General features: G+C 33.8%; 2 protein-coding genes across 5 annotated transcripts in view; both read right to left on the bottom strand.

Moving 5' to 3' along the window:
* LOC129800363 (protein PALS1) overlaps positions 1 to 9166 on the bottom strand; it is a 44593-nt gene extending 35427 nt beyond the window's left edge. Inside the window, exons 1-2 of one of the 4 annotated variants that reach the window (XM_055844700.1) lie at positions 8492 to 9166; positions 3260 to 3384 (exon numbers count right to left, since the gene is read on the bottom strand). In XM_055844700.1, the coding sequence (XP_055700675.1) occupies positions 3260 to 3384; positions 8492 to 8586 (220 nt within the window). In that variant the 5' untranslated portion in view covers positions 8587 to 9166. Of the gene's footprint in view, positions 1 to 3259; positions 3385 to 7787; positions 8433 to 8491 lie in introns of those variants that run through there. The other 3 variants (XM_055844715.1, XM_055844723.1, XM_055844708.1) reach the window with 3 other exon arrangements.
* A 7757-nt stretch (positions 9167 to 16923) lies between these two features.
* LOC129800405 (uncharacterized protein DDB_G0286447-like) overlaps positions 16924 to 20172 on the bottom strand; it is a 43182-nt gene continuing 39933 nt past the window's right edge. Inside the window, exons 5-6 of the mRNA XM_055844757.1 lie at positions 18647 to 19159; positions 16924 to 17142 (exon numbers count right to left, since the gene is read on the bottom strand). Coding sequence (XP_055700732.1) covers positions 17002 to 17142; positions 18647 to 19159 — 654 coding nt within the window. The 3' untranslated portion in view covers positions 16924 to 17001. The remainder of the gene's footprint in view (positions 17143 to 18646; positions 19160 to 20172) is intronic.

Raw genomic sequence — 20172 nt, forward strand, 5'->3', positions numbered from 1 at the left:
TATTTGCTCTGCAAATAGTCTTAAAATCTTATACGGGCTTCAGACCTAAGACTCAGCCATATGGCTTAACTGGTCTAATTTCTTATCAATTACGATTATTTGGATAAATTTAACTTAGGATTGCATTATTAAAGATAAGTGACCTATTAGGTTCTCAAAAATCAATACAATTGATCGCTATTCAGGATTTTGAGACCTTCGGGAACTGGGCTAAACCTCTAGTCTGAACTCTGAAGACCGCTTTAGACTTTCAGTACACTAACACTTTTTCCACGTGAAAAATATCATGATTTCCACAAAGAATTAAAGTAATCCACTTTTATCAGTTTGTGCCGTTTGTACCATTATTTTTTTTTATTTTTGTCCTTCAGTGGCACTTGCACCTTTTTAATTTATAAAAAAAATACTATGGGAAAAATATGTAAAAATACGTCCAAGAAGTATTTTCTCCTTCATTTTGGCTTGTACCGTTCTCAAAATACGATACTCTGCTTTTCTTAAACATCGCTTGTAGTACTCCCGAATGAGTCTCAGTGACCCTCATATGTAAAAGTGGCGCACTACTAAGATGCTCAGGAAGTTCTTTGAGTACTACTGACAAAGAATGTGAGGCATTCTTTGAGAAGATGCTGTAAAACTTAGTAATTTCTTTATTTCAGCATGCATCAAATAGAATTAGATATGTATAAAAGCGAAAACTTTTTTTGTGATTCTTTTAATTATTCTGATTATGGTCTTATAACAGGTTCATATCCGTTTATAATAATAAATTTAGAGTATTGTATAAGCATTCTCTCAGAAGATATATAGATGTTTTATAAGATTGTCTCATAGAACTCTTCAGTTTCCTTTCACAGCAATGCTTATAGAGTCACTTGAGCCCCTTAATGGTGCGCCATTTTGATATATAAAGGTCTCAACGACTATTTTAGGTAGTCTATAAGCGTTATTTAAGTAAATCGTTCTTTGAGGCTTTCTGATAAGCTATGATTCGGGAATTCTATAAGACTATATTGAGAAAAAATTATTTCTTGGGTCCAGACCAAACCAATTCTATTCAATTTGTGTAAAATGAATCAGTTCCGTCGCTAAAGTCACACCCTACCGTTTTTATGAATCCCCAAAGGTTGATTATGGGTGCACAATGTGACTAGACTAGTGCCTAGGGTTAGCTCTCTTAATAAGAGGTGGAGGGTGTGTATCTTTAAACAGAAAGGGATCATGCCCTCCAATAGTATAATGCAGACAGTTAATTATTTATCCTAAGCTGCGAATACGTCAAAACACCCTTAACAAGAGTAATCTTATCGGGTCACCACCATCTACAGGCCCCTAGTACCAGTTTTCCACGTTCACGATTTTTTCCTCACAAATCTCACTTTAAAAAAAAAGTTCAGGTCCTCAAGAATAAATTTGTGACGACAAAGATTTTTTTGTGATCAAGAAGTGACCTACGCGGCCTACTATTCCGTCAGCGGATAGTTTGGCATTCGCTTAGCTCTAGAGAGTTAGCTCTAGAAACCAAAACTCCGCGGACCCTGTCACAGGCCCCGAGGATCCAGAGTGGGGCTTAAGTATTGCGGCCTCCTAGAGATGATCAAACGGAAAAGGAACGACACCGCTCTCAGACGGAGAATTGATGGGAGATCACAACCCACCAGGATGTTACGATGCTTGGAAATGTGATCACGGGGGCCAAAGACAAAAGCGTACCTGACACAATCGTACAAGGTCACGGATAGCCTCTGCAGCATTTCACAATCCGCTGTGAGAAACAGTTCACCCCGTTCACCTCATAGGTTATTATGGGTATGAGTAACGCTTAAATCAAGAGTAGTCGAGTATTTTTTGGCGTGAACTCGCGATATGTTCGAAACGTTAACTCTTTGGTTAATATAAGAAGTGCGATAAGAGGAGAAGAAACATTAATAGAAGATGACGTCGAGCTTGCGTGCTTTCTCAACAAACGGAATGGATTACCCGCAAATTGTGAGAAGTGTAATCGAACCACACAATGGCCTTTTAGATATTATAAGAGCCTGAAATGTTTTAGGGTTGAAATGGGGGCCATTCTGAGTTGCCCAAGTCTCAATGCGAGCTAAAAGTATATTTAGGTGGTCAAAGGTTTCGGTTGGATTACCTGGATCACCATCAGAAAACACTTACAGGTAAGAGCAACCGATGAAAGTAATCAATGCATTTTACTATACGTGACAAAGTCGTAGCAAATCGGAGGAAACTCGATCTCACAACCGCAAAAGACAATCTAAGGATCTCTCGACCCTTAATAAGAGCCGTCGATAAAAGTTAATGCTGTAATCAATTACACCATAAGATTCCTTCATTTGCGCATATAATTATCGAAATAGAATAGTTCATGAGGATAAAACCAAACCTTATGTTTTCTTCCTTATAAAAATTAGTAGTAAAGTCTAGAAAATATTAATAATAATAATGCTGGCACAACATTCCATGAAAGAGCTAGGCCTTCCCGTAAGGGGATATTCTAGGCATGCATTATTATTTGTTCTTGTACGGGATGAGGTTCTCAGTCCCATGCCCGTGGAATCAAGTGCAGTGAAGCTCACTGGATGCAATCCGAACACCTTGAACGCCAGAAAAATTCCTGGTGACCTAAAGGGGATTCGAACCTGGGACACTTGCATCATAGTACGAGTGCTGTACCACTTGTCCCATTGAGTGCCCAAAGTCTAGAAAATAGCCTTGACAAAACTATATTATTGCGTTTTTAAGACATCGAAATAGGAGGTTGGTCACCAACGCTAAGACGGCGGTGGTCGGTATTACTCAAATATGAAATTCTCTAAACTCTGTATTTCTGAAATATGCTTTCAAGAGCACTAGCTCAAAAGCAGTAATAATAATAATAATAATAAAATACTTAAAAGAGTGAATAAAATCCATTTTGATATTCCAAATTTCAAATAAAGACTTTTCCTTCTCGAAACTGCCCCATTTCTGTCTAAAATTGCCCCACAGTCTTTCAGACGTTCTGGCATTCATGCCCACTCACCGAAACAATAAAATTAAAAAAATGGTAATATTTTCTATTAAACTAACTGTACATCATGGGATATAATACTGTCTTAGTTCTGTTTATGATTATTTTTGGATTTTGGGAAATTTGTTCATACCTGAACTGTCCAGTTTTCCCCTACGTTCCACCCCCTTTCCCCTTTTCTGTCTCCTTTTTCCCACAACCCAACCCCCAAAGGGACAACGTTTTTCAATTTCTCACCATTATCCTGATTTACAGACAGCATCGTTAACATTTCCAAGTCACTCGCTTGATGGTGGTGATGATCTTTCACGGAATCTTCACCGCCCACAACAACAATACTGGATCCGGATCGACGTCTTGGCCTGCGAAATAAGAAAAAAGAAAAAGAAATGAAAGATTCATTTGAGAAGCAATAATAGTGACAAGGAAGAATAATAATCTATTGAGAAGTTACTTCAGGGAGAAGTTGAAAACAATAATGTCGACAAATGTAAGTGGTTCAAATATCTCACACAGAGAGTCACATTCCTCTATTTTATTCTTCCCAAACATTTCATCTCACTATTTTGAGGGCGTTTATTTGCAGAATCACATTTCTCCCACTCACTACATAAAAAAATATTCTTTTTTTTGTATTTCTTCCTCTCTGGTTCATCTTTTTTCTGCCTCTCCTCTTTAGTGCAACACTCTTTTTTGTCTTGACTAAACCGCCTTATATAAATATACATATTTGTCAGTTAAAAGAAACAGCAAAGAGAACTCTCCCAATATGTATGATTATGATAAAAGGGACATGAAGGAAATTAGAGCAAAAAAGAACCACAAGCTTCAACATAAAATGAAAATGCCACAATGCAAAATGGGAAACAAAAAGCATAGTTCTTCATTGAATTTAAATATGCTTTTGAATGAGAAATTTTTCTGCAGACTTCAGCAGACAATTAGGGATCCTTTTTCCTGCTGATATTGAGGTGCACCGTCACATGTGGATCTTTTATAATTACAAAAAGGACGTAACCACCTTCACATTTAACTACTAATTATACACCATCCTGGTGAAATTTGACCAGAAAAAAATCCACCTCTCATTTGAATATACGAGAAGAGCACACAAAACCTTTTTTTATTGCAGATTATTTTAAATCCAGAAGGATGAGAGCGGAGAGTGAAGGAAAATCTCATGAAATGACACTAGGGTATTGTGCAATTTATCAAGAAAAAAATATGAGACATACTTCTAAATAAAAATGACTGTATAGTACCTGGAAATTTACACAGAGATTCTATTTCATAAAATACAGAGTGTATCAATTGATCTTCAAATGATTGTTTAAGGTGAAACACTACCCATGAATAATTTCTCAGCTTCTTGTTTTTCTCATTGGACAGGGAAGATGTGCCCACCGAAGTAAATGATTGAGTTATCAATGGAAACTTCTCAAAACTACTCTTCAGGATAGTATACAAATTGCATAAGAGTAATTTTAAATTTTACTGAACGCGGATTAATATAGAGAGGAATCGATTTCGGGATTCTATATTTCTAAAATACTTTGACTATTTAGCTTATTTATTTATCGAGACTCCCATTGACCTCTAAGTACACTGAGAGAAATCCGAAAAAGTTAAAATAACATTCAGAAAATGTTAATTTTACCCTGCAGTATTAATCCAAAATCGGTGTAAATTTTAGGTGTATCATGGGTTAAAGTTACCTTTTTGCATGTTAATTTTACCCTTAAAAGGGTGTAAAATTAACATTAAAAATTGTTGATATATTTTTACACCTAAAAAGTGTTAAATTTCTGAGGAAAAAATGTTAATCGCACCCTCTTTTTTCTCAGTGTAAGGGAAGGTAAAGCTATACAACATGAAACACATCATAAATAAAAATAAAAATTAATGAGAAACGCAATTTTAGTTTTTCCTTTTTTTATTTTGTGAAATTTACTAAATAAATCATTGCAATAAATCAATTAGATCTATTGCAATTAGTCAATAAATCCTCACATTAATTGCTCTATTTTCAAGTGGAATGTTATTAATCACACAAATGGGGTCATTCCTCTACGAAATGTTTAAAATTAAAAAAAAAAGAAGTAAAGAATAACAAGAGAAAAATTAAAGACAAAAATCAGATGTTACGAATAAACCACCTTCCATAGGATTCTGCTTGTGGAAATAATTCTCGGATAGCATTTACAGAAAATTGGCTTCCATCCGAAACCGGAATAAATAATTTTTCACAGCTGGCAACTCGTTGTGGAATTTATTTTGACTTTTGTAAATTGGACATTGGACAGATATTGGAAAATATTTGGAAAATTTTTTTCGAAATATTGTCGAAAGTGATGTCGACCGTATGTCGACAGATTATTCCCCATTTTCGACAATCTGCCCAGTGTGTATCGAGTTTTCGTACATTTCTAGACCTCGTTTGTCGTCATTTTGCCCAGTTTTTGACCATAAATGTTTATTGGGAATGAAACACAATTTAAGATTAAACATAATTAAACCAAGTAAATTCTCTTTATGTCTATCTGTTCATCTAAATCTAATCCATCTATCTTATCATACCTAGAGGTCATACTGTTAGAGATTACGAGTTGAAACTTTCAAGAAACTCCTCAGAAGACGGCCGAAACACCATTAGCATGACATACATTTTTCTGATTTTTCTGCATTCCGTCTTATCACTCTAAAATCATATTTTTTAGAATTGTCCGAAGAAAATTTATACGATTTTTTTAATTTTGGAATAAGTTTTTCAGGTTGCCTAGGTAAACATTTCGTTCTTATACGAAAACACTGCTGAATCATTCCTAATCACAGGTTTTCAAAATCAAAGATTAAAAACGCTTCAGAGAGTATATTTCTTAACGTACCTAATAGTATCGATTTAGGATTCATTAGAAAACTCTTGACAAGTCGAAAGTCGAGTAAATCGAAACAGGTTCCAATCACTTATGAAGAGCTATTGAACTAGTTTTCGTCTGAAGATCAAATTATGCTAAATCCTAAGATGTTTTGGGAGATAAATTGAGTGATTTATAAATTGGTTCAAATCGGTTTAGAACTTGACCTAAAGCATTCCCAAAACTGGGACGCTTTGACACCTTCTTTAGGATAACGATAGTTTTGGATTTTTTATTATTTTAAACTTGTCCAATTTAATGATGTCCGATACTCAGCACTAATTTCATCATTTTTATTTTCCAGAATATTTCACATTCAACCCCGGTGGCAGCCAAAATCCCGAAAACAAAAATCCCGAAAGCCAAAATTCCGAATTTTCAAAATCCTGAAAGGGATGAAATTATATGGAGGAAAATGTTTAGAATAATTTCCTAAGACACAGAAGATTTCCCTTTGCCTCCAGCAGCGCGGAAAATAAATAAATAAAAATACATATATTACATTTGGAATTAAATTTAAAAATGCAAGAAGCTTGCATTCTGTTGATTTTACGGAACTAGAAATATTTTAGCTGAGATTCATTACAATCTCAGCTTTTCTGGTTCGAGGTGAAATTCGATCTCATCAGATCGCTTCGAAATTTTGCATGCACACATTTTGACACTCACAGATTACGATCCGATGCGTCAAAAATCAATTTTAATTGACGTCACGTTCGTCCCGTTTACCCTGTCCACTTCTGAAGAGAGAACGGAAAGAATGATTTTCGACATAGGCTAAATGTCTATGGACGGTTAGAAGTAGGTGATGTCAGATTCACCCTATCCCCACCCCCTCTTTCGCCAATTTGAGACACCCCCAAATATTATAGCTAAGTTCTAGCCCTCGATGTTCCTCGACCCGATTTTGACCTGGCTGTATTTTCATTGTTTATGGCTCCGGCTCCGGCACACCTTTTTGATCAGGAAAATTTCATGAAGTCGAAATTCGAAATCCTTTCTTTCTCACATGTTTTGCATATGACTATCTCATTCTTTCGCATACCAAATTCGATTGAGCTAAATTGAATTTGGTGTGATGTTTAAAATAAGAAGAAGAGTGCTAGAGAATGAGATAGAAATATGCAAAACATGTGAGAAAGAAATGGATACGAAATTCGACTTCATGAAATTTTCTTGATCTAAAAGGTGTGCCAGAGCCATTATAAAGCGGTTTTGATGAAATTTTAGTATATTGTACCTGAGATCGAGACTTTTCTAACGATGGATCCCATCCGTCCCAACTTCACCTTAATATACGCCGACAATTACTAAATCTAAATTCACCAGACTCTATGTCTAACGTTTATTAACCGATTTCATTGAACTTTTTTTTCTTCTATTAGTCTACTGTACTCAAACTAATTAAAATAGAAAATCATCAGTGATAAACCCAGATAAGCTTATGGAAGCTGAGATTTTTTACAGAGGACCTCGGATTGCTTGCAACTTGAAGTGTTTGCTATTTGGAACGCGTAAAAAATTGATTATTCGTTGAATTTTAGGGGTAAAGAATCGCACCGAGAATGTTGTTCTTGGAGGCCGAATTGGATAAAATTGGCTCGACATGATCCTTAACCCCTAAATTTCAACTCAAAACCGAATTTTTACACATTCCGCATTTTTAAGCACTCCGAGGTCTCTCGTAATGAATCTCAGCTACCATAATCTTATCTGGGTTTATCACTGGTATTTTCTTCTGTAGACGTTTGTCGCTCTTCTTTGCCTTTTCAAAGAATAACCCATTTGCACGGTAAGGTTGCAGAATTCAATATCACAGACGATATACAAATGGAATGTAACACATTTACCAATATTTCTTAAGAATCCTCATACTTCAGACATATGAAGTATTAGTCACAAGAACTGGTTCTCTTTTATGTGATTTCTTCACACTAGAATTTCACAAATGACGCTATTTCATGCCACATTGAGAAGAAATCGTCAACATTTTGCTATACCAACTGCTAAGAATCACATTAAAATTACTGAAGTTTTCTTTCTTTTGTTGAACTCCATATCACTTTCAAAAGTCCTTTTAAACACTAAACTAATTGTAAATAACACGCCTCTTTTTTTCCTATTTCTCACATTCACGACTTCTTTAAAGTCTTTTTAATTTTCAGTCCCTCAACACCAGAGAAACACAGAACTTTTGTTTTTTTTGCAATCAATATGTTCTTGTATTTTCGCTCTCTTCTGCGATATATGAAAAATGTCACGCTAATTCTACCGTAAATCAGAAACTGCAAATTCTGTCTTTAATACACCCATTCTCTGTGTGATGAGATTAAAAGTTTTATAAATAGAAGGAAGCAATAATATGGATTGTGGAATTTCAAAACTTCACCAAGAGAATCAATTTCACTTTGCGATAACATGTGCCACCATTTGATAACAATACTCGTCGCTTGATAAATTTATTTGTTTTTCTTTAATACTAACTGACAACAATAGAACTAAATTAAAGCAAATACCAAAAAATATGATATGGGAATTGTATTTAATCAATTACCGTTTCGTCATAAACTCATCTTCGATCCACTGTCTCCACCGAATACCAATAATCCCATGTTTGTGTTGATTCCAATTTTCCGTAATGTACTTCATGATGGTGATTCCCTTGAAAATATCTTCAGTGTTGATATCGTATTCACAAATTATTTAATAAATTTCCATCAGTTATTGCAAAATGACTGAAGAAAGTCTATTAATTAACTGGGTGTAGGAGAAATGAAAAACCACTGAAGAAGAAGCATTTTTTTCACTTTTGAACGTGTGCAAAGAGGGGCTACTATATTGGTACCTTCACCTGCAATTTACTCTTTTTCCCTCCTTTTCTGCACAACTATTTACATGGTTCATTGCACTTGCGAGGAGTCCCCATTTGCATACCAAACCAATAATTTTCACATTGATATTGGGAAAAGACTTAAGAAATCACTTGAAATATTCCAAGAATTATGTTGCAAAGCAGAAAAAAGTCACACCGAGAGAATTTGTGATTAGAGGAACTCACACAGGTATACTACACAACAAACTGTCTGCGTGACTTCGAGGACGGTTGTTCAGTGACTGAAGAAATTAAATATCTTCTCCTTTTTGCCACGGAAGGAATTTTCTATCCACCATCGCCGTATACACTTTGTTTGGTATGTTTTCGTTTGCCGCATTTGCAAGAAGACACCCCACCATCACATTTCTCACTTGATATAGGGGAAAACTGGACCAAATTGAAGAAGGGCTACAGTAAACATTTGGCAAATGAGAGCGTACAAATGGATATAAAATGGGCCCAAATATTCGTCAATAATTCAACTTAAATTTTAGAAGGATTTCTATTAAACAGGCTTATATCCTTATATTAAAGGGAATCGTTTTCATTTTAATCGTTAACTACTACCGGTGATAAAAATTTAATGGGATAATACATGTTCTTTATAATAAGTCGATATAGTTATTTGATTTCCTGTGAAAAAAACAAGGTTGAGCATGATGCGTCTGACATTTATTGATTTTTGTTTGATGGCATTGTAAGGGAATCATCTCTTATCATGGGCTTAGCAAGGGAGCAGCGGAGAGGGGTCGTTGCTCGTTTCCCTACATGATATTTTTTTTAATAAGAGAAATAAAAAAATATAATTCAAAACTATCAAGATTCAGCTCACATTAAGGTGATCTTTACTCAAAAAATCCCCTTTGTATTTAAAGGTTCTTTGTTAAATCATATCTTTTTTTTTCAAAAAGTGCAAAATTATTCAAATTGGATTTTAAGTGTATTATATTATTGGTACGACTAGTGTAGCTTTCGATCAACTATTATTAAAGAAAGCTACAATGTTGTTTTAGAAGAGCTTTTAAGCAATCTCTTGAGAGTTTCCCACATTTGCCTAAAATAATTAAAATCGGTTTGGCATTAATTTTAAAAAAAAAGCTTTGCAGAAATGCTTCTGTGAGACGTAAAAATTCAGCAAAATTCTCTTTAAATCCTGGTTTTTAAACTCAAGGTAATTTTCATTCTTTGTAAAACTAATGGATAGATTAGAAAAAAACAGCAACCTGAATCTCTTAAAATCAGCTAAATCAAATTAATAGGATTTATTCTGATTTTTCGAGTAAGGTCTAAAGCATTTTAATTATAAGAACTTTCTTCTGTAATTGTAAGGGAAGAGTACCCCGGATCGGAATGTTAAGAGACATGCTCCATATTTAGTTGAAAATATAATCCACAAAACATTATTTGATATTTTTATGTTTGCTAATTGATACATTAGTGATCCCTTTAATTATATCTGTGCTTTTGAATTTTTAATTTTTACATTAAATTAATAAAAAATATGTGTAATTGCAAACTTGCGCTCTGTACCTCGGATCGTCAGAAATTTAATCAAGTGTCTCAGGGAAAATTGGTTTTATAAATTAAATTTAAGTTAATGCACTGTATTCTTGTGAGAGTTAAATGGTAAAAAGTAGCTAATAATTTTTAAAAAATCATTTAATTTGGAGCAACAATGTGGTATTAACCTGACGATCCGAGGAACACTGCCGATCGCTGGTACACTTCCCTTATTCTCAAGTATTAGTGCAATTTGCTCCATGTAAGGCTATTCAGATACATGATAACGTTTTTGTACCTTTTTCTAAATCCGTGGAAATTCTCATAATCGATATAGAAATAGAACCAAAAACGGAATTTTCTTAGAGGACAGTTCCTACTTTTGCGATATCTCGAGAATACTCTTGTTCTTTGCGTCCGAAAAATACTCTTTTGGGGGATAATCCTCCAAGTATATTTCCCTCAAATACCAGTAAACATAATTTAAATTTTGTCCTTATCTTGCAAAAAACATGGCTACGCTCTTGTCTCCCAAGAGCTACTTCCATCGGGCCAAATATTGAATTCTAAAAAGTAATCGAACACCTAGAAAATACACCGTTAGAAGGAATCGACCAGAAGCAAATAGAATTGCACAATAGGAACGGAGTTCTATTCCATCAAGACAATGTCAAGACACATATATATTTGTGGAACCAGAAACTTAATTTGGATATTTTAATGGTTTCTTGGTTCTATTCTAAACATTCCATTAGTTTCACTTGTGCTTGTTTTTTTAGACAATTTTTGTATAATGAATTTACGTTCAAAACTACGCTCATCTGTTCTAATAATGTTTACGATAGCTTAATTGAATAAAGCAAAGGTGTGCAAGAAACCGTTGAAACCGAATTAACGTCAAATGAAACATGTACATCAATGGTCAAAACGCTACTATAACAAACTTATTTTGACGTTAATTCGGTTTCAACGGTTTCTTGCACACCTCTGGAATAAAGCGTTGATGATCACGTAAAAATGAAAACTTCTTATGGAATAGCCTGGTTTTTGTATTGTGTTAAGTCTTATACTAATGAGAAAAGTCCCAAAGCCCAAAACCTGCTTAAAGTAATGCCCTATACGGACTTACGGCTTAAGCTGTGAGACGACTGAAACCGTAGGTCTGCTGACCACTAACCCCTTGGTAGAGTTATTGTGGACAAAAACATGTTTTATTTTTTTAATTTTTTATATGAAAAAATTGTCTGTTTTCCAGGAAAAAAGTCTGATAGAAATTCAAAGGCCAGCCTTTACCGCCAAATTCATATTATTTATGGCATCTACACACTAGAGCAATTTATGTCCATATTGAAGCAAATTCCCTGTACTTGTGTAAGTAAAACTCTTCAATATGGACATAATTTTCTCTAGTGTGTAGAGGCCATTACTTAGAAATTTTCAACTCAAAATAAGTATTTAAGTTCATTGTTACCCCTCCCTCCCCTAAATCGCACTCAGGCGTAGATGAGCAACAAGGAGAGAAGTATACGTAAGTGAGACGTCCATTCAGCATGGGGAAAAAAAGGTTTCCTCTCTCTTCAGAAAACTATAAACATAATTCAAAAGCAGCACAGACCCACATTAACTAAGGAGGAGGGTGTGTCTGCCGAAGAGACTCCAAAAAGACCCATGCACCATCTTCATTGTCCCCTATCTCTTTTCCCTTGCACTTGCCCTCCTTGGTGCGACTTTACAAGAAAAGAAAGGCCAAAAAATTGTTAAGGTAAAATGCACACACATATATCTACCTCAAAAGATATTATTTCTCAGGAAATGACACACCGCAAAAGTAAAGTATAAAGAAATAACATACATCATCTATTGTTGCCAGAGCTCAAGAAAACGTGCTATTGAGAGAGAAATGCTAAAGATTGGTGGAAAAAATATATATCCACCAAGAACGGACATTGCACACAATGTTACCATTTTTAGAACAATTGCTTTTAATAAACAATAATTCTTTCCAACCACCAACAGCACAGATTGAACAGATTAAACTCTCAGATTCTCATAGGAGAAAAAAAATGTTAAATAGCAAAGACGTACAAAATATGTAAAATCATTCATTTCATCTTTCATTCATCAGCATCATACAACATGAAAATACACCTACAAAACTATTTCATAAATTTGAATCTTCAATGTATTCTAATTTGAAATAAATAATCATATCATATAAATTAATATTTTTTTTATAAAATACATTTATTCCCCATATTTGTATCAATATAAAAATGTATAAAAATACCAGGTGTTTTCACCAAAACAAAAATATTCCGACACGTTAAAAAATACAGGAAAATTCCAGACGATTGATGTCACAGTTATCAAACGAAGAAACACAATAAACTTCAATATTGCTACTAAAATTTCTGTCTGGAGACAACATCGACAAAACAGGAAATTTCTCTTGCACCATTATCCTCAAATATTCACAACAAAACCTCCTTGTTTCAGACGGTAGAAGCGCTGGGTAACTCTCTTGAAAAGTATATTAAATATGTTATGAATGGAAAATTTTAAAGTTTGAAATGAAGAAAGTGGTTACTGACAATCTCATAAGGATTTAAGTGAAGCGATATGAGACATTACAGTACGTAATTCTGCTCTATTTATTCCCAAAAGAATCCTTGAAAGTTTTGTATTCCAGTAGTAGGGTAAGTGTGCCAAATTCCGGCCAGCTTGCAATTTCGGCCACCTTTTCTGTTCCTAGAATTTCCATGAACTTTTAGATTTTACATACTCTAGAGATTATACAATGCAAAAGAATAACAAAAAATGTGGCTTCGACAAACGAGATGACGTGAAAAAGATATTGGAAGAATTCCCGAAGAGCAAGGAACTATGAGATTGAAGGTGGCCGAAATAGAGCACCAAAAGCTATGTCCACATTTTTATTCATTTTAAAATGTATTAGGAATGATTTTAGAGTAAATAAAGACGGTAAGCTCTTTACAAGGTTCCAAGCAACACTCTTTAAGAAGAAAGAATAAAAAAAATCAATTTGAATTTAAAATATTACATTTCAAACTTGAGACTTTGACGCTTGCATGCAACTATGCCGAAATTTGGCACACTTTTACCCTAAATATTTTTAAAATCTTTTTAAACGAAAATTCACATATCTCTCTAGATATGATCACTTGAATAATAAAAACTGACAAATATAGTTTTGTCTATATTACAGGTGCAAACCAGTTTGATGATGAATTTCTAGGAAAATCTTAAAAAAAAATGCCAGAAAATGGACAGAAAAAAACATTTTTTACATAATGTAGTACTCTACAAACTTGCAGAAGGCCATTTTATCTATCTCAAAAGAAAATGCTTTTTCGAGCCATTTTCTAAAAGTAGATTTTCTGGGACTATTTAACTTTGCTGGAGCAAATATTGACCGACATAGGGTACATTTTAATTTGCTTTATTGCAGGTTCCGTGAAAGAAATATCCAGTTGACATAGAAAAATTATTCCTCTACTTTGTCACACACGATTTTTTTATCGTAACGAGAAATGTGCTTTTCAAGTCATTTTGCAAAAGCTGTTTTTGACGATAAGTCTCTTCATGAGTTTCGAAAATAAACGGAAAAGGCGAACTGGACACAAAGTGCTCAGTAAATGTCATTATCGTCATTATAAATTTTTGTCATATTTTATCTAGAATGGTCATCTTACTCCTCGAAGTCTACAGAATGAGCAAAAGTGGGGTCACTTTTCTCGGCATATTTAATAAAATATTGTCTGAAGGGAAATTAATTCTTTTTTAACCTTAAGGGGTTACATGGGTCTCTCAAGTCAAAAAATCATTTTTTTTTTATTTTATAGTATAACATTCTAAAAATTTCAAGTCAATCGGAGTAAAACACTCGGAGGTAGAGCAGTTTTAGTTATGCATTCCGGCCTCACGCGCTTATTGTTGTAAAACTCGCGTTATTCTCAAAACACCGTTTTACAATGCGGTAGTCAAGATTACTCAAAGTTTACTGAAGCGATCTTTATGAAATTTTGCATACTTATTTTGAGAAGTATTATCTAGTGTTTGTACGAAGGATTTGTACTTCCTTTAAGCAGAGCCATTTTTAGAATACAAAATGTGTTGAAAAATAGGGTAAAATTGATACTTTTTTACAAAAGCTTTTGCGAGAATCCAAATTTTGTTTTTTTTTTTTAAATCCTTCGTTCATCCAGGGGTCCAACTAATCCTCTAACACAGTATATTTGGTTTTTTGATTTCAGATGAACCTACTGGAAAATATCCTGCCTACCGCAAGGTCTGTTTTTGAGGAATGGTCCCGAAAATCAGTTACCAACGGTCGAATTTTCAAAATTTTTCAATTTTTTTTTTTAAATTTTGTTCTGAGTTACTTTTGTTTTGAGTTACTAAATTTGACGCCTTATGCCCAACGCACAATAACTTTTGTTTTGTAAACATGTTTTTTGATATTACAATGAGAACGAGTGAGATCTAGATCTAGTCATCTCGTTCATTCTCATGGGAAATTTTAAAAACATGTTTACAAACAAAAGTTATTGTGCGTCAGTCATTACCCCCAACTCCAAGGGGTCATATTTTGGTAGAATTTTGGAAATCTGAAGTTTTGAATTTTTCACGTCACGCTGTTTGTTCGTCTAAACGTCTGTGTGCCTAGTTGTTACCATGTTTAGAGCCAAACGGTTACAGATAAAGATTTGGTTCCTATGGAGGACCCTGAGAGCATTAGCATGCCCCTCATTTTCCACCCATCCCTTCCTTCTCCCTCCAAAACCAAGCTTTTTGGGATTGCTCAAAAACACGTCATGCGATTTTTTATTTTTCATTTTCAGATATATTTTATTTGGAAATTACCCAGGCGGACATTTCGGTCATATACGAAAATATCGTTGAATCGTTGGAAAGGTCTTGGAATTCTTGACAAGCTTGAGCTGATTTCAATCCTGAGTATGAACCAGATCACAACCGACAACTAATTTTTATTCGAAATTCAATTACGTTATACTTCTAAGGTATTTTGCGTAATGTTTTGAATGATTTATAAATCGGTCCAAGTCGGTTGTGAACCAGTTATGAACCGATAAGAAATTCTTGTCCGAAAATCTATTTTGTAACTCTTAAAACTATTTTGGAGGATTTTTTGAGTGATTTTATGAGTTGATTCAATTCAAATCCGTTGAGAACCAGTGAACGGTAAATATTTGAAAAGTACTTTTGAGGCATAGCGTTAAAGTCACAAATTCGAGCACTTCGCAAGGTCTGAGACACTTTACTACCCCTTTTTTATTTTGTCTTCAATATTTTTTATGGAATCTTTTACAAATTTAAAATTTTGAACATTTAAGGAGTTTCATGAAAGTCATTTGTGGTAAAATAAAATATCCAATTGTAATAATTTTATAGCTTGAAAGTTATGGAATTTAAAAATTTTAAACTTAATGTATTTTGCCCCAGGTTTCCCTAAGTATCCTAAAGCCAGTTTCTCGACGATAATTTTTTGAAAAATCATATTACGAGTAATTATAATAATTATTTTCGAATATGTAGGATTACTTATGCCCCTATCAAAATTGGGATAAAACTTAAATACCTGGATCACTTAAAACAGAAAATTTTATTGTCTAGGTCATTTGAAAAAGAGTTGCGCAAAATTATGTTTTTTGCGTAACCCTAAATTTATATAGGACCCCTAAGGAAATCAACAAGTTTAAAAGGTATTTGTTATCTATCCCCAAGGTACAGTAAATATTATAAAAAAAAAACCAACATGTGTGTTCTCTCTGACTGAAATATATAACATTGAGAGAAATTTATGAAATCATTTAAAACTATTCAATAATTCCATGTAAAATCCTATGGGGAGAACTAGCAAAGATATAAAGCTATTACCTAAAGTGTTTTAAGGCTTTCATGCGAGAGATATCTACACAGAGGTGTGTATTCTCATCATCCTGTTTATTCATCAAAAATCCTCACATCTCATTTGAAATGCATTGGATGCATTCATCCATTCGCTACACCACCCATCCTCTCTCTTTTATACACACAAACACCAAAATGTTCACTTTCTACAGAATATTGCCTCTCCTCTACATATGGTTGAATACCTGGCATGTCCAAGGAAAGGAATGACTCTCCAACTACCTGTGTAACACCTAAAAATAGCTCTGCATTCACTTGTTCTCTCTCAATAATTTCCATTGCACACAGAATAGGTTGACTGAGGTGGAAAAAGAGAATCCAGAGGAGGAACATTCAAATGTAGTGGTGCAGAACGAGGATGACAAAAAAAATTGAGAACTATAGGAGCAAATGAGATAGGGAATACCTAATGAACAGGTAGACACAAAAAAGCCTGGAGCATAAGCAATAGTAAGAGGAAGGGAAGAGTCAACAAAAAACCAAAATATTCCTATAATAAATTGTAATCTTTCTGTCTCTCCGGATAGAAGTTGTATTAAAAGTCCCAAAAATGACGAAAAAGAATGAAACTTTTGTCCATGTCCCAGACAACAATTTCCCACACAAAAAAAAATATCATCAAAATTTTTTGGGTAAATCACATGAAATATTTGGGAGGATTTTCCCAGATGGTATTTGGGTTTGGTATTAGAGAGGAGTCTTATAAGAAAATTAATATAGGTTTTTTTTTTTGGAACTTACCGACTATCGAGACGAAGACTCTGATCACCGAGAAGAACTTCAGTACCACCAACGAATGGTAAATCACCCTTTGATATGCTATTGGCCTCGAGGAACTCGTTTAGTGGCTCAGAATCTCCCTCCGAAAGTGTCGCTAACTGATGAAAGTAAGAAAGAAAAGTATCAGAAAATTTGCAGACTATGTAGATTATTACGTTAGTATTGAAGTAGACACAATTGCTTTTGTTTTGTAAACATATTTTCAAAACTGCAGATATGAATGAGCAAAATGATATTAAAATATTAATATAGTCAAATATTTGCGAAACTGTTTTTTTAAATTCAATTCTTTATGCACTCATTTTCATCAAAAGTCAATGAAGTGGAAATGTTTTTTCACGATGGTTATCAATTTGACTATAGATAACCACTACTGGCAAGTGCCCTTATTTGAAACTTAATTGCCAAACATTTATTTGCAAAATTAAAACTTTTTTCAATATTATTCTAAATCTAAACTAAATTATACTAAATTCCTTACAATGCTAAGGATTATTAGTAAAAATATAATTTGACCAGCAAGAATAACATTGGAATCTTAAACTGCAAATGCTTAAAAATAGTATAGGAGAAATAACACTACACTGAGAAAAAATGGGGATATGATTAACTTTTTTCCTCATAATTATAACACTTCTTAGATGTAAAAATATATCAACATTTTTAATGTTAATTTTACACCCTTTTAAGGGTAAAATTAACATGAAAAAGGGTCATTTTAACACCTTATACACCTAAAAAGCCTAATATTTACACCGATTTCGGATCAATACTGCAGGGTAAAATAACATTCCGGAAATGTTAATTTTACCCTGCAGTATTGATCCAAAATCGGTGTAAATATTACCCTTTTTAGGTGTATTAGGTGTTAAAGTTACCCTTTTTCATGTTACTTTTATCCTTAAAAAGGTGTAAAATTAACATTAAAAATGTTGATATATTTTTACACATAAAAATGTTAAATTTCTGAGGAAAACATGTTAATCGCACCCTCTTTTTTTCTCAGTGTACTCATAAAGGCCTCTACATATTTGAACCAATTTTCGTCAAAAATTTCATTTTTAACAAAATTTTGACGTTTCTACCTTACAGGATTGCTGCCAATTTTCTTCAAAAAGCGGTACGTATGCATACAATTATTTCTGTTTTGTTAACATTTATTTCATAGTTATATGGGGATTAACAAAATATAATTCCGGGTATATTTCTGGGAATGAGTGTGAAGCAGTTTTGTGTATGAAACTGCAAATTTTGGTTAAAAAACTAGGAAATTCAGTGATAAAAAGCATTTGCATATTTTTAGATAGCCAGTTCTCAAGTTCAAAATCAAGAAAAATTACCGTGGTAAAGGGAAATCTCAACTTGGTTTTATTTCACTTATTCACAAACATGTTGACAAAACAAAATAAATTGTGCGTAGCCCGCATAGCCTATTAGTTCGAAGTTCGAAGGAAATACAATTTGTATTCGTTTAGCAAAACTGTTACGAGAATAAAATTGAACTGCAATAAAGTGTTCTAAATGCAATTTCCAAAGAAATAATGTTTATCAAATAAAATCAATTGTGCATAGTCTATAAGTTAACTGAGATTTTCAACTCACCTCACGCCTTGGTCCGTGGCCGTTGGCTAGAATTTCACTAGTACTACTTCCATAAAAACTACTAAAGGTTGTGTTTCCAGCACCACAATTATTGCTATTATTGTTATTAAGTGTTATATTAGGATTATTATTTATGAATTGTTGATTGTTCGTTGAAGAAGTCGTCACTTGTTGCTGCTGCACATTACTTGTCAATGCTGATGGTGGCTGAACACCAATCTGACTGCTCGTGTGATTCACTGGATGGTGATTTATTTGCGCAGTGGTTTCAATGGAAATGCCACCACCTCCGCTAGCCGCTTTTCCACCAATCGATGGTTGATTATTGTTCAATGGTGGCGGTTGATTTGGCAATATGTTGTTGGTCCCAGTTATGCAATTGGCAACGGTAGTCACTGTCGTTGTTGTGGTACCAGTCACGTGATTGCCAGTAAATGAAGTCACATAAATGGGAGATGCTTCCTTCAAGAAACTCAAATCGTGCGCTGCGGCTCCCTTTGTCTGTTGATTTAGCTGCATCAACCATCATGAATGGGATTGAGAGTGAGAAAAAAAGAGTATAGAAAAGAAATGCAATTAATTGACATACTCAATTTGTTAATTGATTGAAAATAGTCACTCAAATTGCAGTGATACTTTTCACTATTGTCATTCTTTTTTTCTTCACTCATGATTCCCCGTTTTTTTTTCTTCGTCATCTCCTCAAGTTCAAAATATGTAATTCAACCTCAACAACGTCTCATATTCTCTCTCAGCACAATATGCACAGAATAAAGGGTGGGGAAAAACACTAAACGATAAATTCCCAAGTATCAGTTTTCAAAAAAAAAAAAAAAAAACTTATTCACTGATTTGATTTTTGCTGTTTGCCATTGCACTTCTATGATTATCTCAAAGAAAAACAAGAAAGCCCTCAAGAAAATCACAATAAATTTCTTCCACGAGTTTTTTCCAGTTCCACATCCAACCAATTCGCAAACATATTTACATTATATTGTTCTTGGTTTTTCTTAGTTGGAATTCAACTGTCTCCTGATTTCTGTCCTCAACCCCTCCCAGGATTCCTTAAGCATAACTTCAGTTGAAACGCCTTGACGCAAAATTCACCTTCTTCATATATTATGTACATATATTCAAATAATGGCAAATTTATTGTAATTTTCTTAGGTGTGTAGAATCACTGAGAATTTTTGTTATTCAAATTCTATTCAGTGCCTTTCCTCTTGTGTACGAGACCAATAAACATCATGATCATGAGAGAGTCAATTAGATTACAATGAGAAAAGTTACTTAACATATTTTTTTTTCTTTTCATCGTGATTTTCAAGTGCAATGGAAATGGGTGGTTTATCACGTTTTCTTTATATTGCTTAAACTTGAAAAGAAAAATGCAAAATAAAATGTTTAAGGGGAAGGCTTTAAGGCTTCGGGCACACTCTAACTTCGAATACTATATATTTTTCCCTTATACCTTTGATGATTTTGCCCTAATTCTTTTCAGGAAACATGTGACTTAAGATTAGCTA

The sequence above is a fragment of the Phlebotomus papatasi genome, chromosome 1 (genome assembly GCF_024763615.1).
Source record: "Phlebotomus papatasi isolate M1 chromosome 1, Ppap_2.1, whole genome shotgun sequence".
Lineage (NCBI taxonomy): Eukaryota > Metazoa > Arthropoda > Insecta > Diptera > Psychodidae > Phlebotomus > Phlebotomus papatasi.